Genomic DNA, 22,170 nt, shown 5'->3' with positions numbered 1-22,170 from the left:
TTTTTTCTCTCAAAAATCCTAAGAGTGTGGGGAATCTGAATTGGAAGGTTTACTGGGACTCAATTTTCTACCTCCACTTCTGCTCACTCCTCCATCTCAACCCTCACCTTAGCCCTTCTCAATGCTGGGATGCTGGAGGACTTGAGCTGTGAATCTCAGGAACTCGAATTTGATTTTTACTGTTTTGAGTACTGCCCTATCCACTCCTGGGCATTGTGAAGAACACCACGATCCTCCATGTACACTGACATACCTTTTCCAACATTTCTCCTGTGTGCCAGACGCCACCCCAGGCACTAGGGCTAGGAAATAAACCATGTGGCGCTGTTATCCGGAAGTTTAGTCCTCAACTACAGAAGAGCCACGCCAATCTGCTTGACGGCAGGTAGCCAATGTTACCTAGGAAAGAACACGAAGGAAGGCACTTAATTCGCTTGGGGGCATCCGCTTGGGTGAAATCTTGAAGGATGCTATAGCAGGTGCTGTCAGTGCCCACCCTATCCCCTTAGCCCTCCGTGGAGTTGCTTGATCTATGTGCCAGGAAGTTAAAGCCACAGGAAGAACTCTCGAACCAACAAAAAGCAAAAGCTGGTGGATAGATATCCCCTCTTCCTTGCCACTTAATGGAACAATCCTGAGGTGTGCTCTACACAGTCTCGCAGAGGCCCCCAGCAAGATGAGGCCCCCAGCAAGATGGAGCCCCAGTTGTCCATGGCAGTCTCTGCTTATCAACACATCATCAGCACCTTTCCTTCCCTGTCTCACTTCCTTATTCCATCTCTGAACTCCTTGAGATCGCCTCCCAAATAAATTACGGGTATGGCACCCAGGTCTGTATTTCAGGGTCTCCTTTCAAGAGGGCTCATGCTAGTTATAAAAAAAAATTAGCTGACCGGGCGCGGTGGCTCACGCTTGTAATCCCAGCACTTTGGGAGGCCGAGGCGGGCGGATCACGAGGTCAGGAGATCGAGACCACGGTGAAACCCCGTCTCTACTAAAAATACAAAAAATATTAGCCGGGCATGGTGGCGGGTGCCTGTAGTCCCAGCTACTCGGAGAGGCTGAGGCAGGAGAATGGCATGAACCCGGGAGGCGGAGCTTGCAGTGAGCCGAGATTGCGCCACTGCACTCCAGCCTGGGCGACAGAGCAAGACTCCGTCTCAAAAAAAAAAAAAAAAAAAAAAAAATTAGCTAAAATGGAGACTAAAGCAATCACGTGGGGGGCATCCAGGCAGAGGAACAGCTACAGTAAAACATGGAGGGCAAGCATGGCACAGCACTTGGTGTGGCATTTGAAGGACACATATTTGTTGGTTCCAGGTTTGTGATGCAAGACCTTTGCATTCTTCTCTGGAGAGGACACTTTAGTCCTCTTGTCCTAACCTCCAAGAAGTGCTAGAAGAGGAGAAAAGGCGGGAAAAGGGGGCTGAGCCTCCCTGAGATGTGCCTGGTAGGCCCTACCCAGTCATCCTCCTCAGTCTTGGGCCCACAGTGACCCAAGAAGTCAGCCCTGTGTATTTTGAGAATGAGCTGCTCAACTATGGAAGGAAATTTCCCAGTGTCTTGGCTTCTCACACAATTTGAGTCTAAGTATTTGGAAAAGATTCTCTTGTGCTTAAGGGCATATTATAGCATCAGATGCTGAGGTCTATGGGAGGCAATATAAGACAGTGGTTTGGCCGGGTGCGGTGGTTCATGCCTGTAATCCCAGCACTTTGGGAGGCCAAGGCGGGTGGATCACTTGAGGCCAGGAGTTCAAAATCAGCCTGGTCGACATGGCAAAACCCCATTTCTAGTAAAAATAGCCCCTAAAAATTAGCCGGGCGTGATGGCGCATGCCTGTAACCCCAGCTACTTGGGAGGCTGAGGCATGAGAATCGCTTGAACCCGGGAGGTGGAGGTTGCAGTGAGCTACAACTGTGCCACTGCACTCCAGCCTGGGTGACAGAGGGAGACTCTGTCTCGAAAAAAAAAAAGACGTGGTTAAATCACATAGCTCACTCCATATGTGCTCCAGAATCTAGAGCACAGAACCTTTGAGAGGCTCAGTTTCTTCTTGTGTAATATAAGTATAATAGTAAGTACCTGGGGAGGATCAGATGAGACCATGCATACGGCATTAGGCTCTGACTATAGTAACTGCTCAGTTTTTAAAAGGGGGATGATGATAGCAAGCACGAGGTACTGGGGCAAGGCCAACGCACTGCCCCAGGAAGACCGATAAGCAAACCCTGCCATGTACGGTCTGCCATCAGCCTCCCCAGCTCAGAAGCTGCACGGGGCAGCCTGCCAAGGATGTGTGTGCTAGGGCTGGGTATGACCAGGGAAACAGGACAGTCCAGAGGGCCAACTTCAGGTCAGCCTGGCCAGGCCAGACCCTTGCCACCACTGGCAAACTGGCCAGCAAGCAGCAGTGGCAAGAAGTTGGCTCAGGGGGCCCGGGGCTACAGGCAACCACAGGATGATGCCCTCAGGGGGATTCCTCAGCCAGGGCCACTCCAGAGCCCTCGCCTACTGGTGCACAGAGGAGTAGCACACCAGCATGTCTCCCCAAGGTCCTGTTTTATAGGCCTCCACGGTGAACCAGCTTCCTTCCTCCTCAGGGTCTCTGTTGAACCCAAGTATGTTTCCATGGATTTGGCTCCCTCTCATCTGGGAAAGCCCTGCCTGGACTCCCCAAACCCCTGCTGGCCTCAGCATGGCCAGTCGCCTTACATGGGTGGACCTGGCTGGTTTAACTCTGAGGGAAACATGATGTTCTAATTCTTTTTGTTTGTTTGATAGAGACAAGGTCTTGCTATGTCACCCAGGCCTGTCTTGAACTCCTGCCCTCCTGCCTCAGCCTCCCAACATGCTGGGATTACAGGCGTAAGCCACCATGCCTGACTTAATGTTTTAATTCTTGGGCGTGGAGCTCTCTGTGCAAAGGCAAAGAGGAAGCAGGCTGCCCACTGGTCTGCACGCGGACTCCACCTCTAAGCTGAACCCACCTCTCTCTGACTTCTTCCCACCTGGCCTCCTGTGTCTCCATGGCATGTGTTTCTACCTCTGGGGCCTGGGCCCAGGCTCCCTGGGAGGTGACTGCATGAGCCCCAGGCTGGGGAGCACAGAGCGGCCTCTCCCTGCCCCGCTCGGGCGGAGGAGCAATGCTTCCGAGCAGCAGGGTCCTAGCTGGCACTGAGACTGGAAGGTCGTCTTCAGGCTGTGGGTGGAGAAGGCCTCGATGGAGAGATCCTCAGGAACTTCCAATTAACCAATCAACCCTAACAGGCCAGTTCTGAGGTATCCCGGAGTCCCTCGGGGCTGTCCAGATAAGGACTGACAGGGGGAAAAATATGTAAAGTTCCGGTCTCGGTGTCTGTCACGCAAAGCTGCGGCTCATTAACCCTGATGAACTCTCAGACGGGGCTAGGCGGGATTGGGGGAGGATGCGGATCAAAGGCCCTCAGAGGAAATGACTGAGCTCTGTCCTGGGACTCTGGGGAAGAGAGGTGCTGTCTGCTCTGAACAAAAGTGCTCTGAACAAAGCTCACTCAAGCATCACATCTTTGGGAGACCTCGGGCTGGTAATCAGGACCCATCCTCCCAGGCATGCAGCGGGAATGTTCTTTCTGCATTTCTGCCCTCTGTTTATTCTCACTCCTTACGAGAGACAAACGTCCACACTGTCACTGAGCGGGGTCCCACAGCCACCAAACAAACTCTCCTTGGGGCCTCTTGGGTCTGGTTTGAGCCTGCTCCTGCCCCAGACACTTCTGAGGATCCTCTCTCCTGCCACTTGTTCCTGGAAATCCCTGCAAGCTTCCTCTAGACTCGGATGCCTTCCCTCCTTTGGGAGAATTGGATTGCTCCTCTCGCTGGCTCACCATTCAGCCTCCAGCCATCCCAGAAAATGGGAGCCACCTGGCAGGAAGGATCAAATTCCTAAGAGATGACAGCACTGCTCTGCCTCACTGCACTCCACCAGCCCTCACCGCTGACTCCTTTCATTTCTCCAGCCTGGGAAAGGTAGTGTTCCGAGAGGTAAAGATGGGGAGGGCTAGGAGGAGGTGCCAGGCTTGAAAAGGGCCAGGGGCAGGCCCTAGCGGGAGAGGAGGGAGCTGAGCAATGAAGGTGTTGGCTAAAGACAACGGCGTCTTGATGGGAAAGGAGGAGCGATGGGAAAGACTGGAGTATCTCAGGCCCTCAGTGGATGGGGGTTGTGGGAGAGAGGCAGCTGGGAGACAGGCCTCCCTCTGGAGTTTATAGCTGAGTTGCTGTCCAAATCAGTGGTCCCTAGAATCTATAAAACAAAACTGAGAGCTTCAGAGGTGCATCCAGAGGAGCCACACTCCAAAGGACCACTTCCAGGTAAGCATGACACACTGCTGGATGCACACGCTCCTGGCTTCAGGTTCCAGGATCTTTCGCACTGCCTTCATCCTCAGCTAGCAATAGGGAGACCCTTCTCCTGGAGCCTGGGTGGTGACTCGGAGATCTACTGGTCAGCACAGAGCTGGGGCAGGAATACACATCTGCAGTGATGAGGGATATGGAGCAGTGACCTCAGGGCCGGGGCCTGGTTAACAGCATCTTTGCCACTCCCAAGCTAGCCCATGGCTGCCGGATCTTCCTCTGCTTGATCTCCTGGCTGACCTGTGCAACCCTAGGTACTCCAGAAATTCCACAACTAGCAGCTCTCAGCCATCCCTCCTGGGCAGGGCTAATACCGGGGGCTCTGGCTTTTGTTGGAACCCACATGGGACCAGGAAATGTTTGACTCCAGGGTTCACAGGGCTTGTTCTTCTGCAACCCTGAGCATGCTCCCAAGAAACGGACTCCAGGATTTATTTTAGGCAAACTAGGACTCTCCTGTGGCTGGGCAGTTCTAATGGGGAAAAGCGGGGTAACTGAGAGTTGTTGAATGGACAAAATCTTCCTCGAGTTCATGTTTCTGTCCTCCTAACTGAAGGCATTCACGTTTATGGAGCAGTAGTGACTGTTTACCTGGGGAGAGTTTGCAGCAATAAAGGGGACATCCCTTTCCTGTAGAAGCTCACAGGATGGGGGTACATAGACGGAGGGAGTTGTTGAGAGATTCAGGCCCAGACTGGACAGATGAAGAAGGCCTCCCTCTCACGAGAAAAGCAAAAGGCAGCCCTGAGGGGAGGAAGAGCAGGGGGTACCACAGTGCTCCTAGGGGAGACGACAGGGCAAAAGCAGACAGGGGAGAGGTCACTGCACACCAGGCGACTCTGCGAACGTCTCCCTGCCCTTCAGGGAACATCCAGCGCCTGTGCTCCTCCTCAGAGCCCTGGAGGTGGGGTTGGGACGCGCATCTGACTCTTTGTGCGGGGATTCCTGTGGATTTGATGGGCGTCCTGCTGTTCTCTCCCCAGACGCCATGCGGCAAACCCTGCTGCTGCTGCTGCTGCTGACGGTGCTGCGCCCCAGCTGGGCAGACCCTCCCCAGAGGAAGGTCCCGCTCTTTCGGGTCACTCAGCAGGGCCCCTGGGGGAGCAGTGGCAGCAACGCCACCGACTCGCCCTGCGAGGGGCTGCCTGCCGCGGGTGCGACGGCCTTGACCCTGGCGAACCGCAACCTGGAGCGCCTGCCCGGCTGCCTACCGCGCACACTGCGCAGCATCGACGCCAGCCACAACCTGCTGCGCGCCCTGAGCACATCCGAGCTCGGCCACCTGGAGCAGCTGCAGGTGCTGACCCTGCGCCACAACCGCATCGCTGCGCTGCGCTGGGGCCCGGGCGGGCCGGCGGGGCTGCACACCCTGGACCTCAGCTACAACCGGCTGGCCGCTCCGCCGCGGTGCGCCGTGCCCGTGCTGAGCAGCCTCCGCGCCCTGGAGCTCGCGGGGAATCCGCTGCAGGCGCTGCAGCCCCGGGCCTTCGCCTGCCTCCCCGCGCTGCGGCTCCTCAACCTCTCCTGCACCGCGCTGGGTCGCGGCGCCCGGGGGGGCATCGCCGAGGCGGCGTTCGCTGGAGAAGAGGGCGCGCCCCTGGCCACGCTCGAGGTCCTGGATCTCAGCGGCACGTTCCTCGAACGGGGTGAGTCCGGGCGCCTCGCGTTTTCAGCCGGCCCGAGCGCAGAGCCAGGCTGCGCGTGCGCTCCCGGGGGTGACCCGGTGCCCAGCTCGTAGCAGGGTTCAAAAAAACACCAGCTACATTTTTCGAGCAAGCGGGCCCAGTTTGAAGCGCCACACAGGAGTCACTTTCTTGAATCCTAGGAGATGGGAACTGTTACCATCTCCATTTTACATATGAGGGAACCGTAGAACAGAAAGGTGGAACTTGGTCACACATTAAGCAAATCTGAACCCAGGCATTCGGGGTCCAGAGCCCAAAACTTTAACCACTCTGTTCTGCTTCCCAGCATGGCTGGATAAGTGCTTGTGGAATGGGGAAGTGAGTGCATGCTTTGGGGCTGATGAATGGAAAAACTGAGCCGCAAACATGCAGTTAGCTGAAGTGACTGAGGCTTCCAAGATGAATTCGCTGATTTTTCTACCTGGTTGGGCAAAATTGTTTCTGTGAATGTTTAATCACTCAAGCCACAGGAGAGGTAAGGATAACCAGTCTCCTGTTCTTGGTGTTCTTTGATTCACAAGGTTGGTTTTACTATTTTTTAAAAAACACTTCACGTGTCTACAACCACCTGTTTCATCAAAGACAAAGAGAAAAAACAGCTAGAATGGGGAATACCGAGGGGAAGGGGCACGTTCTCCATGTATTAGGAGAGCCACGAAATTAGGTTTCTGGGGCCCCCTCGCCTCCTTAATTACGTTCCGCAGAAGTTCCCCACACTTGACAGACATCAGAGCCAAGTCTGGTTATTTTTTGTGTGGACTTTAATGAGAAGGTGGAGCAGCAACAGGTTCAAGCCTTGTCTCTGCCGCTTTCCAGCTATGTGGCCTTGGGCCAATCAACCCCCTCTCTGGCCTTGGCCGACTCAGATTGGAAGAAAGGAAGGACTGGTTGTCCCTGACCACCCTTCCGCTGAAACGACCACAATTCTGAGATTCCCAGAGCTGCTAATCGTACCCATGCTCAGCGATGACCTTCACCATTCACCTTGCCACTCTCGTTCTTTCCTTCATGCCGTGCTGGCCTCCTGGGTTTGTGCGTTCTGCAGTAGTTGGCAGTTTCCCTTCTGTGTTTCAGTTGAGTCGGGGTGGATCAGAGACCTGCCGAAGCTCACATCCCTCTACCTGAGGAAGATGCCTCGGCTGACGACCCTGGAGGGGGACATCTTCAAGATGACCCCCAACCTGCAGCAGCTGGACTGTCAGGACTCCCCAGCACTTGCTTCTGTCGCCACACACATCTTTCAAGATACTCCACGTCTACAGGTCCTTCTGTTCCAGAAGTAAGTGCTTCTGAGGCACATCTTCGTCACATGACTGATTTTTGCCCATTACGCTATGTTGAATTTTATAGAACAAACCAGACCTTAATTTTTCTCCCACTACTCTTCCAAATCCTCTCTGGGGGCTTTGTTTTCCCCCACCCTTTGGGTGATATCTTGGGTAGGTCCCAGATAGTCCACCCAGCCATCTAGCCTTGCAACTCAGTCCGGTTCAGAGTAGCATTAGAATGCCAAACTCCTATGCCTTTAAAGTTTATTTTAAGCCCAGACTTAGACATTTACAGCGGGAAGAGGTGAGGAGGACCTCAGGTCTCCTCTCTGTCTGGATCTGCTTTCTTCCCCACATGTCATGCAAGTTCAGTCTCTTCCAGAATTTGAGTGGGTCTAGGGATGAAAGTATCGATATTGTTAGAAAATGCCTTGGAAGTCTATGGGCAGGCCCTGTTAGTCCTCTTTTACACAGTGCAGTCACTAAAGATGGAATTATTCTTCTAAAAGGATGAACAAGTTTTCAAAGCAAAGGCAGAACCATTCACTCATTCTTTCCTTTATTCAATCAATAGCTATTGAGCCCATGATGTTGTGAGGGGAAATGCTTTATCTCTGGCTCAGACTCCTTTGAGCTCGATAAAAACCTAAGAACTGTGTAAAGTGCCAGGATACAAATATCAAGTAGTTTCTTTATCTGTAAAATAGAGCTATGATAATAAAAGTTCACTTTGGGGCTTTTCATGAGAAAAAAGTATATGATTTATGTAGAGCACTTAGCTCAGTGCCTGGCATATGGTATTTGTCCTCTAAAATTAGCGAAGATGATGGTGGTGGTGATAATGGAGATGCTGATGGTGATGTCAGTGATGGTGATGGCGATGATGATGGGTGATGGTGCTAATTATAATGCTGAGGATAGTGATGATTGTATGATATAATAGTGGTGGTGAGGCCAGGCACGATGGCTCATGCCTGTAATCCCAGCACTTTGGGAGGCCGAGGTGGGTGAATCACCTGAGGTCAGCAGTTCGAGACCAGCCTGGCTAACATGGTGAAACCCCATCTCTACTAAAAGAAATACAAAATTAGCCAGGCATGGTGGCACGTGCCTGTAGTCCCAGCTACTTGGGAGGCTGAGGCAGGAGAATTGCTTGATCCTGGGAAGCGGAGGTTGCAGTGAGCTGAGATTGCGCCATTGCACTCCAGCCTGGGCAATACGAATGAAACTCTGTCTCAAAATCAATACAAAACAAAAAAATAGTGGTGGTGAGAACACTGACAGTGGCAATGGTGATGTGATAGTGGTGGTGATACTAATAAAGATAATGATATTGATGGTCATGATGACTTCGGTGATGGTGACATTGACAACATGGCCACTGCTTTCAGGGAGCTCACAGTTCAGTATAGGTAGCAGATATGTGCCATTTATCATAACACATCACGCTCCATAGCAGAGACACATGCCATGTGCTGTGTTATAAGGCAGGTGGGGGTAATGATCCATCAGACTGGATCAGAGAGGCTTCTTCCGGAACAGCATAATTGGTCCATGTCTCAAAAGGCAAGTCCAAGCTCACCGGGTGAATGTCAGAAGAGAAAGGCCATCCAGGCCCAAGAAGAGCAAGTGTTCCAGGTTCAGAAGTGATGACCACTTCCTCTTATCCCTCTACTTGTCAATTCACTGCAATCTGACCATCCACATCAGCTGCCAAGTCAGTGGACACTTATGTCTGTGGAGCCTATTGTTTATTTCCTCCCTCTTGACATTCTCTGTCTCTTTGGCCCCAGGATGTTGCCCTGGTGCTTCTCCAGCCTTCCTGGCTAGGCCTTCTTAATGTCCTTGCCTATTTCCACTTATAACTTTCTTGAAGGTCACTTGTCACCCTATGCACTACTCCAGCACCATTCCCTTCACTCAAGCCTAATGCGTCCCCCTCCATCCCTGTGCTGAAGATGTTTAGTTGAGTATCTGCAGCCAAGGCCTTCTGATGAGCCCCAGAATCATGTATCTAATTGCCTGCTGGATAGTAAAGATCTATGAGGCATCCAGGGGAAATGTTCAGTAATAATAACAAGAACCTCTTGTACTGTGCCAGGCATAGTTCTAAGCATATATTGAAGTATTTACTCTTGCAGCAATCCAGATAGGGAGGATTCAGTCATTATTCCCATTTCACAGATGAAAAAACTGAGACAGAGATATTAAATACCTTTCCCCAGTTCACATAGCTAATAAATAGCAGAATCAGAATTTGAGCCCAGGCAGTTTGGCTCCACATCTGACACCTTCAACACAATGCTGCATCAGACTGAAGCTTGGAGGAGGAGAGTCTGAGCCAGAGGTATAAATTTGGGAGTATAAAGATGATCTCTGAAGCCAAAGGAATTCATGAGATCACCAGAGAGACAGTACAGAGAGATGAGGGCCCAGAACTGAGCCTTGAAGAACCCCAACTTTTAACATCGGGATGAAGAAGAACCAGGAAAGGAGACCAAGAAGGTATGACCAGTGGAGTAGCAGAAAAACCAGGAGAATATGATGTCCCGGATGCAAGAGAAGAGAGTGCTTAAGGAGGGAGGGAGTGGTTGACAAAACCATCAGGAGCCCTAGTCAGCTGAGAATGGGGTGACCACGGGATTTGGCAAAATGTGGGACATCAGCGACATTCATTCCCAAGGAAGCCAGGTGAAAGGGGTGGAAGAGTCATTGCAGGAGTCAAGTCCCCAGGACTCGTTTCATTTCCATCCCCAACAGCTCCTGTGCCAGCCCGCTTCCCTTCGACCCTTTAAGGCAACTCTAGATCAAGTCCTCTTCATCTCCCATCTTCCTTACTGCCTTCTGATAGATGTTTCCATCTTCACAGGCCCCATTTTAGAGCAGGGAGGTCTTATTTTCATTTATATTATGGGCTGTTTTGACAGTCTGGTGAAGCCTGTGGGTCCACCCTTTTTTTTTTTTTTTTTTTTTTTTTGAGATGGAGTCTTGCTCTGTCACCAGGCTGGAGTGCAGTGGTGCTATCTCAGCTCACTGCAACCTTCACTTCCCAGGTTCAAGTGATTCTCCTGCCTCAGCCTCCCAGGTAGTTGGGACTACAGGTACGCACCACCACACCCAGCTATTTTTTTTTTTTTTTTTTGTATTTTTAGTAGAGACAGGGTTTCACCATGTTGGCCAGGATGGTCTCGATCTCCTGACCTCGTGATCCGCCTGCCTCGGCTTCCCAAAGTGCTGGGAGTACGGGAATGAGCCACCGCTCCCAGCCATGGTCCACTCTTATCAGAATAGTGGTGTGTGTCTGTGTGTGTGTGTGTGTGTTTGTGTGAGTGTGTGTGTGTGTGTTTCTTTAACACGTTAAGTGACAAAATCTACCAGTAAGTCTAATAACTTTTATCATTTTAATGATTGTAAATGACATGGAACAACTAGAAAGTGACATGGAAATATCTGCAATTTCTATTAACAATTCTCCAATAGAAATTATTTAGGAGAGCAAATGGAAACTTCTTCCACACTAGAGCCCTATCAGAAGTAGAGAATACCCAAATGTGACACGCATCAGGAACCAGCCAGGCTCTCTCCTTCCTCAGCATGTGGGACTTTATCACGTGTAGGTGGCATTGGGTGGCAGAAAGAACCACCAAAGAGAATTGTACCTTTTCCCGTAAGAATAATTTTCTTTACATGTAGAACATGTAACATGCTGTCTACCTCACTAAGTTGTCATAATGATGTTAATGAGACAATGTAAGTAAAGGACTCAGTGGTGTTACTCAAAGAAAAAAAATGTAATCCTCTTCCTTTCTCACTTCAGGGAAAAACAAAAGCATTTCCTTTCCACACACACAAAAAAATACTGATCGAACTCTCATTCTAACATTTCCATTCTAGCTACGTAAAATCTGCAAAAACAAGCATACACGCATATATACATATATACACTTGTATATGCACATATGGCTTAAGTTTTACTATAAATGGCACATACATAAATCTGGTGTTCCAGAGGTGACTGTCACTTTCCCACTGGCCAGAAGTGATAGAGCAGATCTGGGTGACATGTCCTTCGTTTCCCAAAACAACAGCATCTTCTCTAGAGTAGTAGAAGGCAGGTTCCCAGGCAGACTGAGGAAAGCCAGCCTTTGGTCAGAAGAGACTTGAATGTAAAATGCAGCTCCCATTGCCCATGATGAATTATTACTGAGTACATATAAATGAGGCAAAATCTGGGAGGTCCAGGAGACTAGGGAGTAGAGAAAGTCAAGGCCAAACACTCTGTGAGACGCTGGGGAAGAAAGAGAAGGGAGCCAGGAGCAGATCTGCCGTTGTTAGGTGTGGGAGACTCTATGCAAAAATGGCCTCAGTAATTCCCCCCATCCCTGTAGGCACAACTCTTTGCAACATGATTGCAGCTCCTCTTATATATATATTTTTAATTTAAATTGTTTAGAGTCAAGGCCTAGTTCTGCTCCCCAGGTTGGAGTGCAGTGGCACAATCATGGCTCACTGTAACCTCTAACTCAAGCGATCCTCCCATCTCAGCCTCCCAAGTAGCTGGGACCACAGGTGTACTCCACCATGCCTGGCCAGTTGTTACATTTTTTTTGTAGAGACGGTGTCTTGCTGTGTTGCCCAGGCTAGTCTGAAACTCCTGGCCTCAAGTGATCCTCCCACCTTGGCCTCCCAAAGGGCTAGGATTACAGGCATGAGCCATCGCACCAGGCCCCATATTTCAAGGAGTCTATTGCTCCACCTCTTGAAGCTGGGCTTGGCCTTGTGATTTGCTTGGGCCAGTGGGACATTAGCAAATGTGATGTAAGCAGAAACTAGAAAGCAATTAAGCACCGGGGCCTGCCCTCTCCTGCTATTGGGGACCCCTCCACTACCATGTGAATAAGCCCAGGCTAGCCTCCTGGGTGATGACAGACACATGGAGAGAAGTCCCAGCACACCCGGTTGAGCCTTACACATGAGGCCATCCCAGATCGTCTGGCCCCAGCTGAGCTAATCCAGACCACAAGAACCACTGAGCCAACCCACAGAATCATGCAAAGGAATAAATTTTTTTTTAAGTTACTAAGTTTGGGGGATATTCTCTACTTAGCAAGAGTTCACTGATGCACTGAAATGAGGCATCTTCCAAAGGACTGGCGTTGAGTGTCACCAGCCATAGTGCAATAACACTGGTCCATAATAACAATATCTACTTGTATGTAGAGATTTGCATTTACAAACACTTTTATCATCATGCACTCTTTTTGTTTTTTGTGTTTTTTTGGTTGTTGTTGTTTGTTTTGTTTTATTTTTTGAGACAGGGTCTCACTCTTGTGCCTATCCTGGAGAGTAGTGGTGTGATCTTGGCTCACCGCAACCTCTGCCTCCCAGGCTCAAGTGATTCTTCTGCCTCAGCCTCCCAAGTAGCGGGGATTACAGGTGCACCACTAACGCCTGGCTAATTTTTGTATTTTTAGTAGAGACAGAGTTTCACCGTGTTGGCCAGGCTGGTCTCGAACTCCTAACCTCAAATAATCCACCTGCCTTGGCCTCCCAAAGTGCTGGGATTACAGGTGTGAGCCACCGTGCCCAGCCAACACACATTCCTTTTGATACAACGATCAGTCATGGGAATATTGTCCCCAGTTGATATGAAGCATAATATTTCCTGTTAGGTTGGTATCTCCGTTTTACAGCAGAGGACAAAAAATGAAGTTCGAGGTCATTAAGAGTTTTGCCCAAAGCAGTATTCTGCAACCCCTATCAGAATGCTTCTGCTACCGTGGGCATGGTTCTGACACCAGGCCTCTCTGGAATATCTTTGATCCAATTGTAAAAACCTGACTTAATTAATTTTTTTGTTTGTATTTCAGCTGCAACTTGAGTTCCTTCCCTCCTTGGACCTTGGATTCCTCCCAGGTCCTATTGATCAACCTCTTTGGCAACCCCCTCACTTGCAGTTGTGACTTGTCTTGGCTCCTCACGGATGCAAAGAGAACTGTCCTAAGCAGGTAACACATTTACAAAGCAGATGGCTGAGGGGCGAGGGTCAGCCTTCAGGAGCTGAAGTTCTTCAGCTTATGTCTTGCTCACGTGACCATGCTTGGCACTTTGGCCATGTTGGGCTGGGCAGCCTTCCCCATGTAGTCATACTCAGGGATCCAGGTGATGGAAGCTGCCTCCATTCCAGCCAGCCAGAAGGGGCAAAAAGCATGGAGGAGCAGACCTGGAGGTTTTCAGTGAGCCAGGCTGGGAGGTGTTACTCCTCACTTGCACTCACATTCACTAGCCAGGAGCCACACCTACCTGCAAGGGAGGCTGGGAAGTGTAGTCTGGCTTAACCACTGGGTTCTACTGAATCTTCAAGATGGAGCCTGGCCTCCTGCTCCCGGGTTATCCAGTCCTAGGCCCATGGGCTTACAGAGCTCTCCTGGGAAATTCCTATGAAGGCTATTGGCTAGAAAGAGCTGTTTTTGCAGTGGGGAGCTACATTTAGGCTGGCCACCAGGAGACAGTGGGAGCTGGGGGGCTGGGAACACCCCCAGTCCTGAGCACTTTCAAACCAGTTCCACCAAGTAAACACTATACCTTGGGAGGCAACCCCTCCTCACCACCATTCTGCAGGATTCTTTTTGTTTATTTGTTTGGAGACAGGGTCTTTCTCTGTTGCCCAGGCTGGAGTGCAGTGGTGCGATCATGTCTCATTACAGCCTCAACCTCCTGGGCTCAGCGATCATCCTACCTCAGCTTCTAGAGGAGCTGGGACCACAGGTGCAAGCCACCACACCCGGCTAATTTTTTTTTTATCTTTTTGTAGAGATGGAGTCTCATCATGTTATCCAGGCTGGGCTCAAACTCCTGGACTCAAGTGATCCTCCCATCTGGGCCTCCCAAAGAGTTGGGATTACAGGCATGAACAACCATGCCCGGCCAAGATTCTTTTCTCATCTCCCACCCAAGCCCAGCTGTGAAGTGGGGCTCAGTCTGCCCCCCAACCCCACATTCCCTCCAAAGAGAAGCACCTGGGCCCTTTGCAGTTAAGGGTCTCATCACGGTATTAACGATGAAGCTAAGAGTACAGGCTCTGGAGCCAGAGAGTCCAGCTTCATCCTACTATTTTATTTATTTTAGAGACAGGGTCTTTCTCTGTCATCCAAGCTGGAGTGCAGTGGCATGATCATGGCTCACTGCAGCCTCAGACTCCTGGGCTCAAGCAATCCTCCTGCCTCATCCTCCCAAGTAGCTGGGACCACAGGCATGTGCCACCATACCTGGCTAAGTTTTTGCTTGTTTTGTTTTGTTTGTTTTGGTAGAGACAAGGTCTCACTATGTTGACCAGGCTGGTCTCCAACTCCTGGCCTCAAGTGATCCTCCTACCTGGGCCTCCCAAAGTGCTGGGACTCCAGGCATGAGCCACTGTACCTGGCCTACTTAACTACTGTTGATTTGAGCTGAGCTATTTCACCTGAGTTACTTCGGCCTCTACCCTCTCATCTATAAAATGGGGTAATAGAGTCTACTGCATAAGTAGTGCAGACTAAATTAGTTGACACATTGGAGTGTGAAGAATAGCCCCTAGCACACGGAAGCACTCAGAAATGGTAGCTAGTATGAGTTTTGTTGTTTTGTTTTTTTTTTTTGAGACAGAGTCTCCCTCTGTTGCCCAGGCTGGAGTGCAGTGGTGCAATCTCAGCTCACTGCAACCTCTGCCTCCCAGGTTCAAGTGATTCTCCTGCCTCAGCCTCCTGAGTAGCTGGGATGACAGACACCCGCCACCATGCCCAGCTAATTTTTGTATTTTTAGTAGAGAGGGGGTTTCACCGTGTTAGCCAGGATGGTCTTGACCTCCCGACCTTGTGATCCGCCCGCCTCAGCCTCCCAAAGTGCTGAGATTACAGGCTTGAGCCATCGCACCGGCCCCAGTATGGTTTTTATTACTAGTGCTTTCTTGCCAGGAAGCAGACAGGTGAGAGCAAAATGGCAAATGACACTCAGAGAATCTGGACTCCTCACAGTGCTTGCCCTGGGATAGGCTCTGCCATTGCTAACTATGGTGTCTTGGGCAATTAGTTCCTCCTTCTAAACTTCTGTTTGCTTCTTTGCCCAATGGGAGTGAGGACAGGAGCTTCCTCCAAAGGTTTCCCCAGAATCAATAAGGTGATGTGCGCGGCATATGTGCCCTGGGATGCCTGGCAGAGACGCGTTGATGGGCTTGGCAGGGGGTGACGTCGGCAATGAGGATTCAAAGCTCTGCCCAGAAGTGTCCCTGAAGCCAGACGTCTTCTAACTGGTTGGCCTCCCCTTCAGGGCAGCAGACACTGTGTGCGCGCCAGCGGCGGGATCCAGCGGCCCCTTCTCAGCCTCCCTGTCACTCTCCCTGTCACTCTCCCAGCTGCCTGGAGTGTGCCAGTCCGACCAAAGCACCACTCTCCGGGCTTCACACCCACCCTGCTTCAACCGCTCCACCTACGCACAGGGTCCCACCGTCGCGCCCAGCGCAGCCCCCGCCACCCGGCCTGCGGGAGACCAGCAGAGTGTCTCCAAGGCCCGTAACGTGGGCGCTCGCACGCTAGCTGCATGGCCGCACAGCGATGCACGGGAGGGGACTGCCCCCTCCACGACCAACTCTGTAGCAGGTCACAGCAACTCCAGCGTTTTCCCCAGGGCTGCCAGCACCACCAGGACCCAGCACCGAGGAGAACATGCCCCCGGGCTTGCCCTTGAGCCTGATATCTCAGCTGCCTCCACCCCACTGGCCAGCAAGCTCCTGGGCCCCTTCCCTACCTCGTGGAACCTCATAAGCTCGCCTCAGCCCGGCCAGAGGACACACGCCACACCCCAAGCCCCCAACCCGAGTCCTTCCGAGGGCGAGATTCCAGTCTTGCTGCTGGACGACTACAGTGAGGAGGAGGAGGGGAGGAAGGAGGAGGTGGGAACGCCTCACCAGGACGTCCCCTGTGATTACCATCCCTGCAAGCACCTGCAGACCCCGTGCGCGGAGCTGCAGAGGCGGTGGCGGTGCCGGTGTCCCGGCCTCAGCGGGGAAGACACCATCCCAGACCCGCCCAGGCTGCAGGGGGTGACGGAGACCACGGACACGTCGGCGCTGGTCCACTGGTGTGCCCCCAACTCGGTAGTGCACGGGTACCAGATCCGCTACTCTGCGGAGGGCTGGGCGGGGAACCAGTCGGTGGTGGGGGTCATCTACGCCACGGCCCGGCAGCACCCTCTGTACGGGCTGTCACCGGGCACCACCTACCGCGTGTGCGTGCTGGCGGCCAATAGGGCGGGCCTGAGCCAGCCGCGGTCCTCGGGCTGGAGGAGCCCGTGCGCCGCCTTCACCACCAAGCCCAGCTTCGCGCTCCTGCTGTCTGGGCTGTGCGCCGCCAGCGGCCTGTTGCTCGCCAGCACCGTGGTGCTGTCCGCGTGTCTCTGCAGGCGGGGCCAGACGCTACGCCTGCAGCGCTGCGGCACGCACCTGGTGGCCTACAAAAACCCGGCCTTTGATTACCCGCTGGGGCTCCAGACTGTCAGTTAGCCCAGCTTCTGGGCTAACGCGTCTAATCGAACTGGATCTGAGCGCAGAAAGGAAGACACAGAGGGTCAAAAACGACCCCATCCGCTCCTAGGGGTTCTAATTCCTGTGAAGCCAGAATGCCTTGGGCACACATGGAACTTACCACACTGAGTGTCTCGGTCCAAGGAACAACTGCGCTCCCTTCCTTCTACTTTACTCTCTGTTCCCAGAAACCTGATGGTCAATGCCAGATGGCTCCCCACTGCCGCCAGGCCTTCTTGTGTGTTGGTTCATTCGGGGTTTTCAGCAGTCAGTGCCCCTCTATCCAGTAGAATAGTGTATGGAAGTAGGAAGGGATGAAACAGGGAAATTGCATAACCCAGCCTCTTTGATCATGTTAGAAATCACATCCTCAGGTCTTTCCAGCAGAAGCTCCTTCATGGTCAAGCTCTAAGGCATAATGAGCTCTGTTATTCAAGAAATCAATTCCAGTGGATTTCCAGTTCCAATTCCTGAGAACCAGGGTAAGGGGGAGGGAGAGCTAATGGTTGTTTCCTAAGGCCTTCTGGGTTTATTAGTTCCATTTCAGGACACGACAAGAAAATGTACTTCCGGCTTTACAGTTAAAACCAGTTTTCTGGGAACATTTGTCAAACACAGGGAAAGGCTGTCCTTTTAAGTTAGTGTTTACTGCATTTCACCTAAGACTAAATGGACAAATGAATTATAAATTCATTTTTTAGGAAGCATAATAAACTTTGGAAATCTTTTTTCTTAATTAGAGGGAAGAAATGAGCAAAAAAGCACCCGAGGGTCTAGCTAGAAGCCCAAGTGTTTCTCTGCCCTAATTGCATCAAACAGTGCCTTAATAATCTGTGTCTTCACGTGGCAGGCATCTACTCTGTCCTCTACTTTTTCACTTTTATGCAAACTCAGGGGAAAAAATGATTCTATGAAATTATAATTAGAGGCATATTTCTAGATTTTAATTTTCAACATTAGCATTTATTAATTTCCTGCAGCTGCTGTAACAAGTTACCACAAACTGGTAAAACTGGCTTAAAAGAACAGAAATTTATTTTCCTACAGTTCAGGCCAGAAATCCCAAATCAAAGCATCAGTGGGGTTGGTTCCTCTTGGAGGCTCTGAGAGAATTGTTCCATCTCCTCTCCCAGCTTCAGATGGTTGGCAGCAATCCTCAGTATTCCTTAGCTGGCAGACATCATTCCAGTCTATCCCTCCATCATCTCACGGCATTCTCTGTCTGTTCACATTTCCTTTTTTTTTTTTTTTTAACAAGAAAAAAAGTTATTGGGTTAAGGCTCACTGTAATCCAGTACGACCTAATTTTATCTTGATTGCATCTAAAAAGACCCTATTTCCAAATAAGGTCACATGTACAGTACTAGGGGTTTGAACGTGAACGTATCTTTCTTGGGAGATGCAGTTCAAGCCACAAGAGCATTTACTTCTACTGTAAGAAGAAAACAAATCAAGTTTAAATCCCATGTATCTTTTGTTTCCAAACCATGCTGCAGAAACTAAAACTGAATTGCACTATATATTTCTAGGTGTTTGAAGTTTTGAAAGAGCTTCCCAAAACTTTAAGGTAGATCCCTAGTTTCATCATAAATGTAACTAAGAGAATTGGCCTAAATGATTTCAAAGATCTCCATCAGCTCCTGGTTAAAAACTGCAAAGCTACGATGCTGTGGGCTTGTAAAAAAAAAAAAAAAAAATACACACACACACAAAATCAAAACTGCAAAGCACGGTTGCTGTGCACCTGTAATCCCAGCTACTCGGGAAGCTGAGGTGAAAGGGTCACTTGGGCTCAGGAATGAGGCCCCAATTAAAATGCATTGCAAAAGCCCAAAATCTAATTAGTATAAACTCCTCAGACATGTAATTAAATGACACTAATGCTTTAAGCTTACTGTCAAGGTTAAGTCTATTCTGTGAAGACACTGAAATGAATTTTTATCATGTTTTGAGTCTATAAACAAGTACATACTCAGACATGTCTGATACAATTCCAATGTTTTATAAACTGGCAGAATTGACGTTTTATAACAATTCAGTATCCAAAAGCCTGAGGAGACTTGGACCATTTTCCTAAGGGATGAAGTGGAAAAAGTTTATTAACCAGAGCCAGATTGAGACCTTAATAATAAAAAGATTATGGGTCCAACCCATAAGTCACTCCAAATGGCATCAACACTAAACCATAAATAAGCGTAACAAAGTGCAAAGTTCTAAATTTTCGCATAGCTACTTCAAGTCCTCTCTTTTTTAAACAGTATTATGTGGCTCACCCGTCACTAATGCAGAGACTCACTCAGTGTGCCTCTGGGAAGTCCACCTTCAGCCTAACTACTCCTAAAATGAAGCTGTTCTCCAGAGAGCAAGAATAGCCAGCCACACGCCCCCTTCCCTGCTTTTTCAACCCCCTCCATCTGATTCAATGGCGGTATCCCTGGCTGCAGGCTTCAGTATGCTCCAAGCCAAGCACAGCTCAACTGCTGGTCTGAGAACAACCAGGACCAGCAAGCCACAGAGGGACACGCTGGTGCAGAATGACTGGCCAAGAGGCATGAGCTTTACTTACAGCCTCCCATTCTAATTTAATGCAGCTCAACCGGCTGAGAATGGATAATCTCACTGCAGTATTCCGTAATAGGCTTGGATTAAAACCAGGGACAATGGGCAGCAATAGGCCATAGGTTAAGCAGCAGCAACTGGTCACCACTGGACAGTCGTCTTCTCCCCTTCCCCATATCCCACATTCTCCTAAACATGATGTACGTGTAGCAAGAGTCTTTTAAAGTCAGATGGTCAGACTAATGATTTTTACAATTTAAGTGTAAGTGATATACATGAATGGACTTTGTGAATCTGAAAACTTATGTAACAGCAGAGAATAAGTATGTTATATGGAACAACCTGAGTTGAAGGTACAATTTTTTTTTCCAGCTCTTTTATTCCTTTAACTGCTTAACAAAAGAAAGAGTCTCCAAAGTTTAAAAAACCTTTGAAAAATATACAGCTTGATATTATTTACATAATATATGAATCCAGGTTCCAATATCAAACAAACATTGCTGTGTCAGAAACACAGTGGAAGGCAGGAATGTAACTCACTGCCTTTTAGATGCAAAGACAAATAGACACGTCCTCCTATCTCGACTATCTTTGTTACCTGTTATCCTCAAACACAAATTATTAGGCACCTGAGAGGTTGGAAGACTACCGAAAATGAACTTCATACCTTCCGTTTGATTATTGTCTTAAAAACTTACCGCATTTTAAATCTGTTTTATAACTGTACTTCATCTACAACTAACTTCACTTTCATTATCCCAAATGATCAGGTATTAAGTACATAAACTGTTAATGTACACACAGACTTAAAAATCAAACAAAAATGTGCTGCCCAGTTGTGTGGGATATATATTTGACCCCCATGACATTTCCTAGTGCTTTGTGAGCAAAATCCAAGTTTCACTTAAAAGAGAGCTGTCAACTCTGCCCATGCTCTGGACTGTTTTAAAAAAACATATAAAAAAGACTGACAATAATTGATCTCTTACAAATTAATCAAGAAACCTAAGATTAAAAATTCTAAATTACAGTTTTATTTGTATTTAAAAATACATTGGAAATTCTGCATATTCCCATGATCAACCTTATTTTCAATGCATATTACTTAAATTTTGATGACATGGTTTGTTCTGACAAGTCCTTTTTCAAGCTGAACACCAAAACAGGGAAACTCCTGTAGATTTCCACGGGCCCTGTTCCCACTGATGTATACGGCGTCCTCACTAACGGTCAGGGATGACTTTCATCAGTCTTTTATCACCTGAACAGTCTTCCGGCCATAATGATAGTAACTGTAAGCTGATGCAGCTGTGGTGAAAGCTGTAAAACACCTTTTATGGAAGAAAAGAAATAAAATTTATGTCAAGTCTAAAAAATAGTAGCAACGGGAATCATAATGAATACATGCAATGAATTTAAAATGTAAAAATGAATTTAAAAAGTAAAAAGGGCTCTGTGGTGTAATTTTTCTTAACTACAAGAGTCTAAATACACTGCTTTTCTTTAAGACTTCATTTTAACTAGTAATGTCAAACAAAATTATTCTAGGTAATGAGCCCTACAAATTAATACTACTAGCAACTGTCATTTTTCACTCAGGCATCCTCTAGGTGTCTTACATTCTCATTTTATTCTTACAACAAACTCATCCTCCAGAAGGGGGAAATGGAAGACCCGGATGACTTGCTCAGGGCTTATCATAGAACTATGTTTGAGCCTGACTTGGTTTGAACTCTAAAGCCCACATGCTCTTTCTACTGCTCCATGCTGCTCAGGGTACCAGACTATTTCCTGTAGCTTTTGAGAATTCTAAAGATATCTGAGTCATTTTAAATAAATTTCAGCTTTCTTTACCAAATTACCCTTAATCGGATTCTCCTTGAAATGACATCACCTGATACCTGTGGCATGCTGAATGCCCACAGCTAGATTACTTTTTAGTGCACCCATGCACTTCTGCTTTCATTAGGTGAGGCAGAATCAAGATTCCCTTTTGTTGGATCTTGAACCTGTTCATGCCACTTTGATATTCTAAATTCATACATAAACCAATGAAATATGTGTGTTAGAAACATTGCTATTTCTAGCTGGATGCAGTGGCTCATGACTATAATCCTACCACTTTGGGAGGCTGAGGCAGGAGGATTGCTTGAGGCCAAGAGTTTGAGACCAACCTGGGCAACATAGTGAGACCCTGCTTCTACAAAAAAAAAAAAAAATACAAAAAATTAGTGGCTGGGCACGGTGGCTCCCACCTGTAATCCCAGCACTTTGAGAGGCTGAGGCGGGTTGATCAGTTGAGGCCAGGAGTTCGAGACCAGCCTGACCAACATGGTGAAATCCCGCCTCTACTAAAAATACAAAAATTGGCCAGGTATGGTGGTGGGCGCCTGTAATCCCAGCTACTCAGGAGGTTGAGGCAGGAGAATCGCTTGAATCCAGGAGGTAGAGGTTGCAGTGAGCTGAGATCAGGCCATTGCACTCCAGCCTGGGCAACAGAGCGAGACTCCGTCTCAAAAAATAAATAAATAAATAAATTTTAAAAAAATAGGCAGGTGTGGTGGCACATGCCTGTAATCCCAGCTACTCAGGAGGCTGAAGCCGGAGGATCACTTGAGGCCAGGAATTCAAGGTTACAGTGAGCTATGATCATGCCACTGCACTACAGGCTGGGTGACAGAGCAAGACCCTGTCTCCAAAAAAAAAA

General features: G+C 49.0%; 2 protein-coding genes across 4 annotated transcripts in view; one reads left to right on the top strand and one right to left on the bottom strand.

Annotated features, from left to right (window-relative positions):
• Positions 1-4,128: 4,128 nt before the first annotated feature.
• On the top strand, positions 4,129-17,128 carry LRRN4 (leucine rich repeat neuronal 4). Its single transcript, XM_030821954.1, has 5 exons — positions 4,129-4,350; positions 5,379-6,041; positions 7,155-7,359; positions 13,219-13,356; positions 15,653-17,128. The coding sequence occupies exons 1-5, from the start codon at positions 4,158-4,160 to the stop codon at positions 16,881-16,883; spliced, it is 2,430 nt and encodes an 809-aa protein (XP_030677814.1). The 5' UTR covers positions 4,129-4,157; the 3' UTR covers positions 16,884-17,128.
• A 717-nt stretch (positions 17,129-17,845) lies between these two features.
• The window catches only part of CRLS1 (cardiolipin synthase 1), a 33,882-nt gene continuing 29,557 nt past the window's right edge, over positions 17,846-22,170 (bottom strand). For 2 of the 3 annotated variants that reach the window (XM_012510451.2, XM_030821955.1), the window contains exon 7: positions 17,846-20,794. In XM_012510451.2, coding sequence (XP_012365905.2) covers positions 20,710-20,794 — 85 coding nt within the window. In that variant the 3' untranslated portion in view covers positions 17,846-20,709. The remainder of the gene's footprint in view (positions 20,795-22,170) is intronic. The other variant, XM_030821956.1, reaches the window with a different exon arrangement.

This window comes from Nomascus leucogenys, chromosome 11 (assembly GCF_006542625.1).
Source record: "Nomascus leucogenys isolate Asia chromosome 11, Asia_NLE_v1, whole genome shotgun sequence".
NCBI classification, from domain to species: domain Eukaryota; kingdom Metazoa; phylum Chordata; class Mammalia; order Primates; family Hylobatidae; genus Nomascus; species Nomascus leucogenys.
The sequence above is the reverse complement of the archived record's forward strand: the minus strand, read 5'-3'. Positions and strand labels throughout refer to the sequence as shown.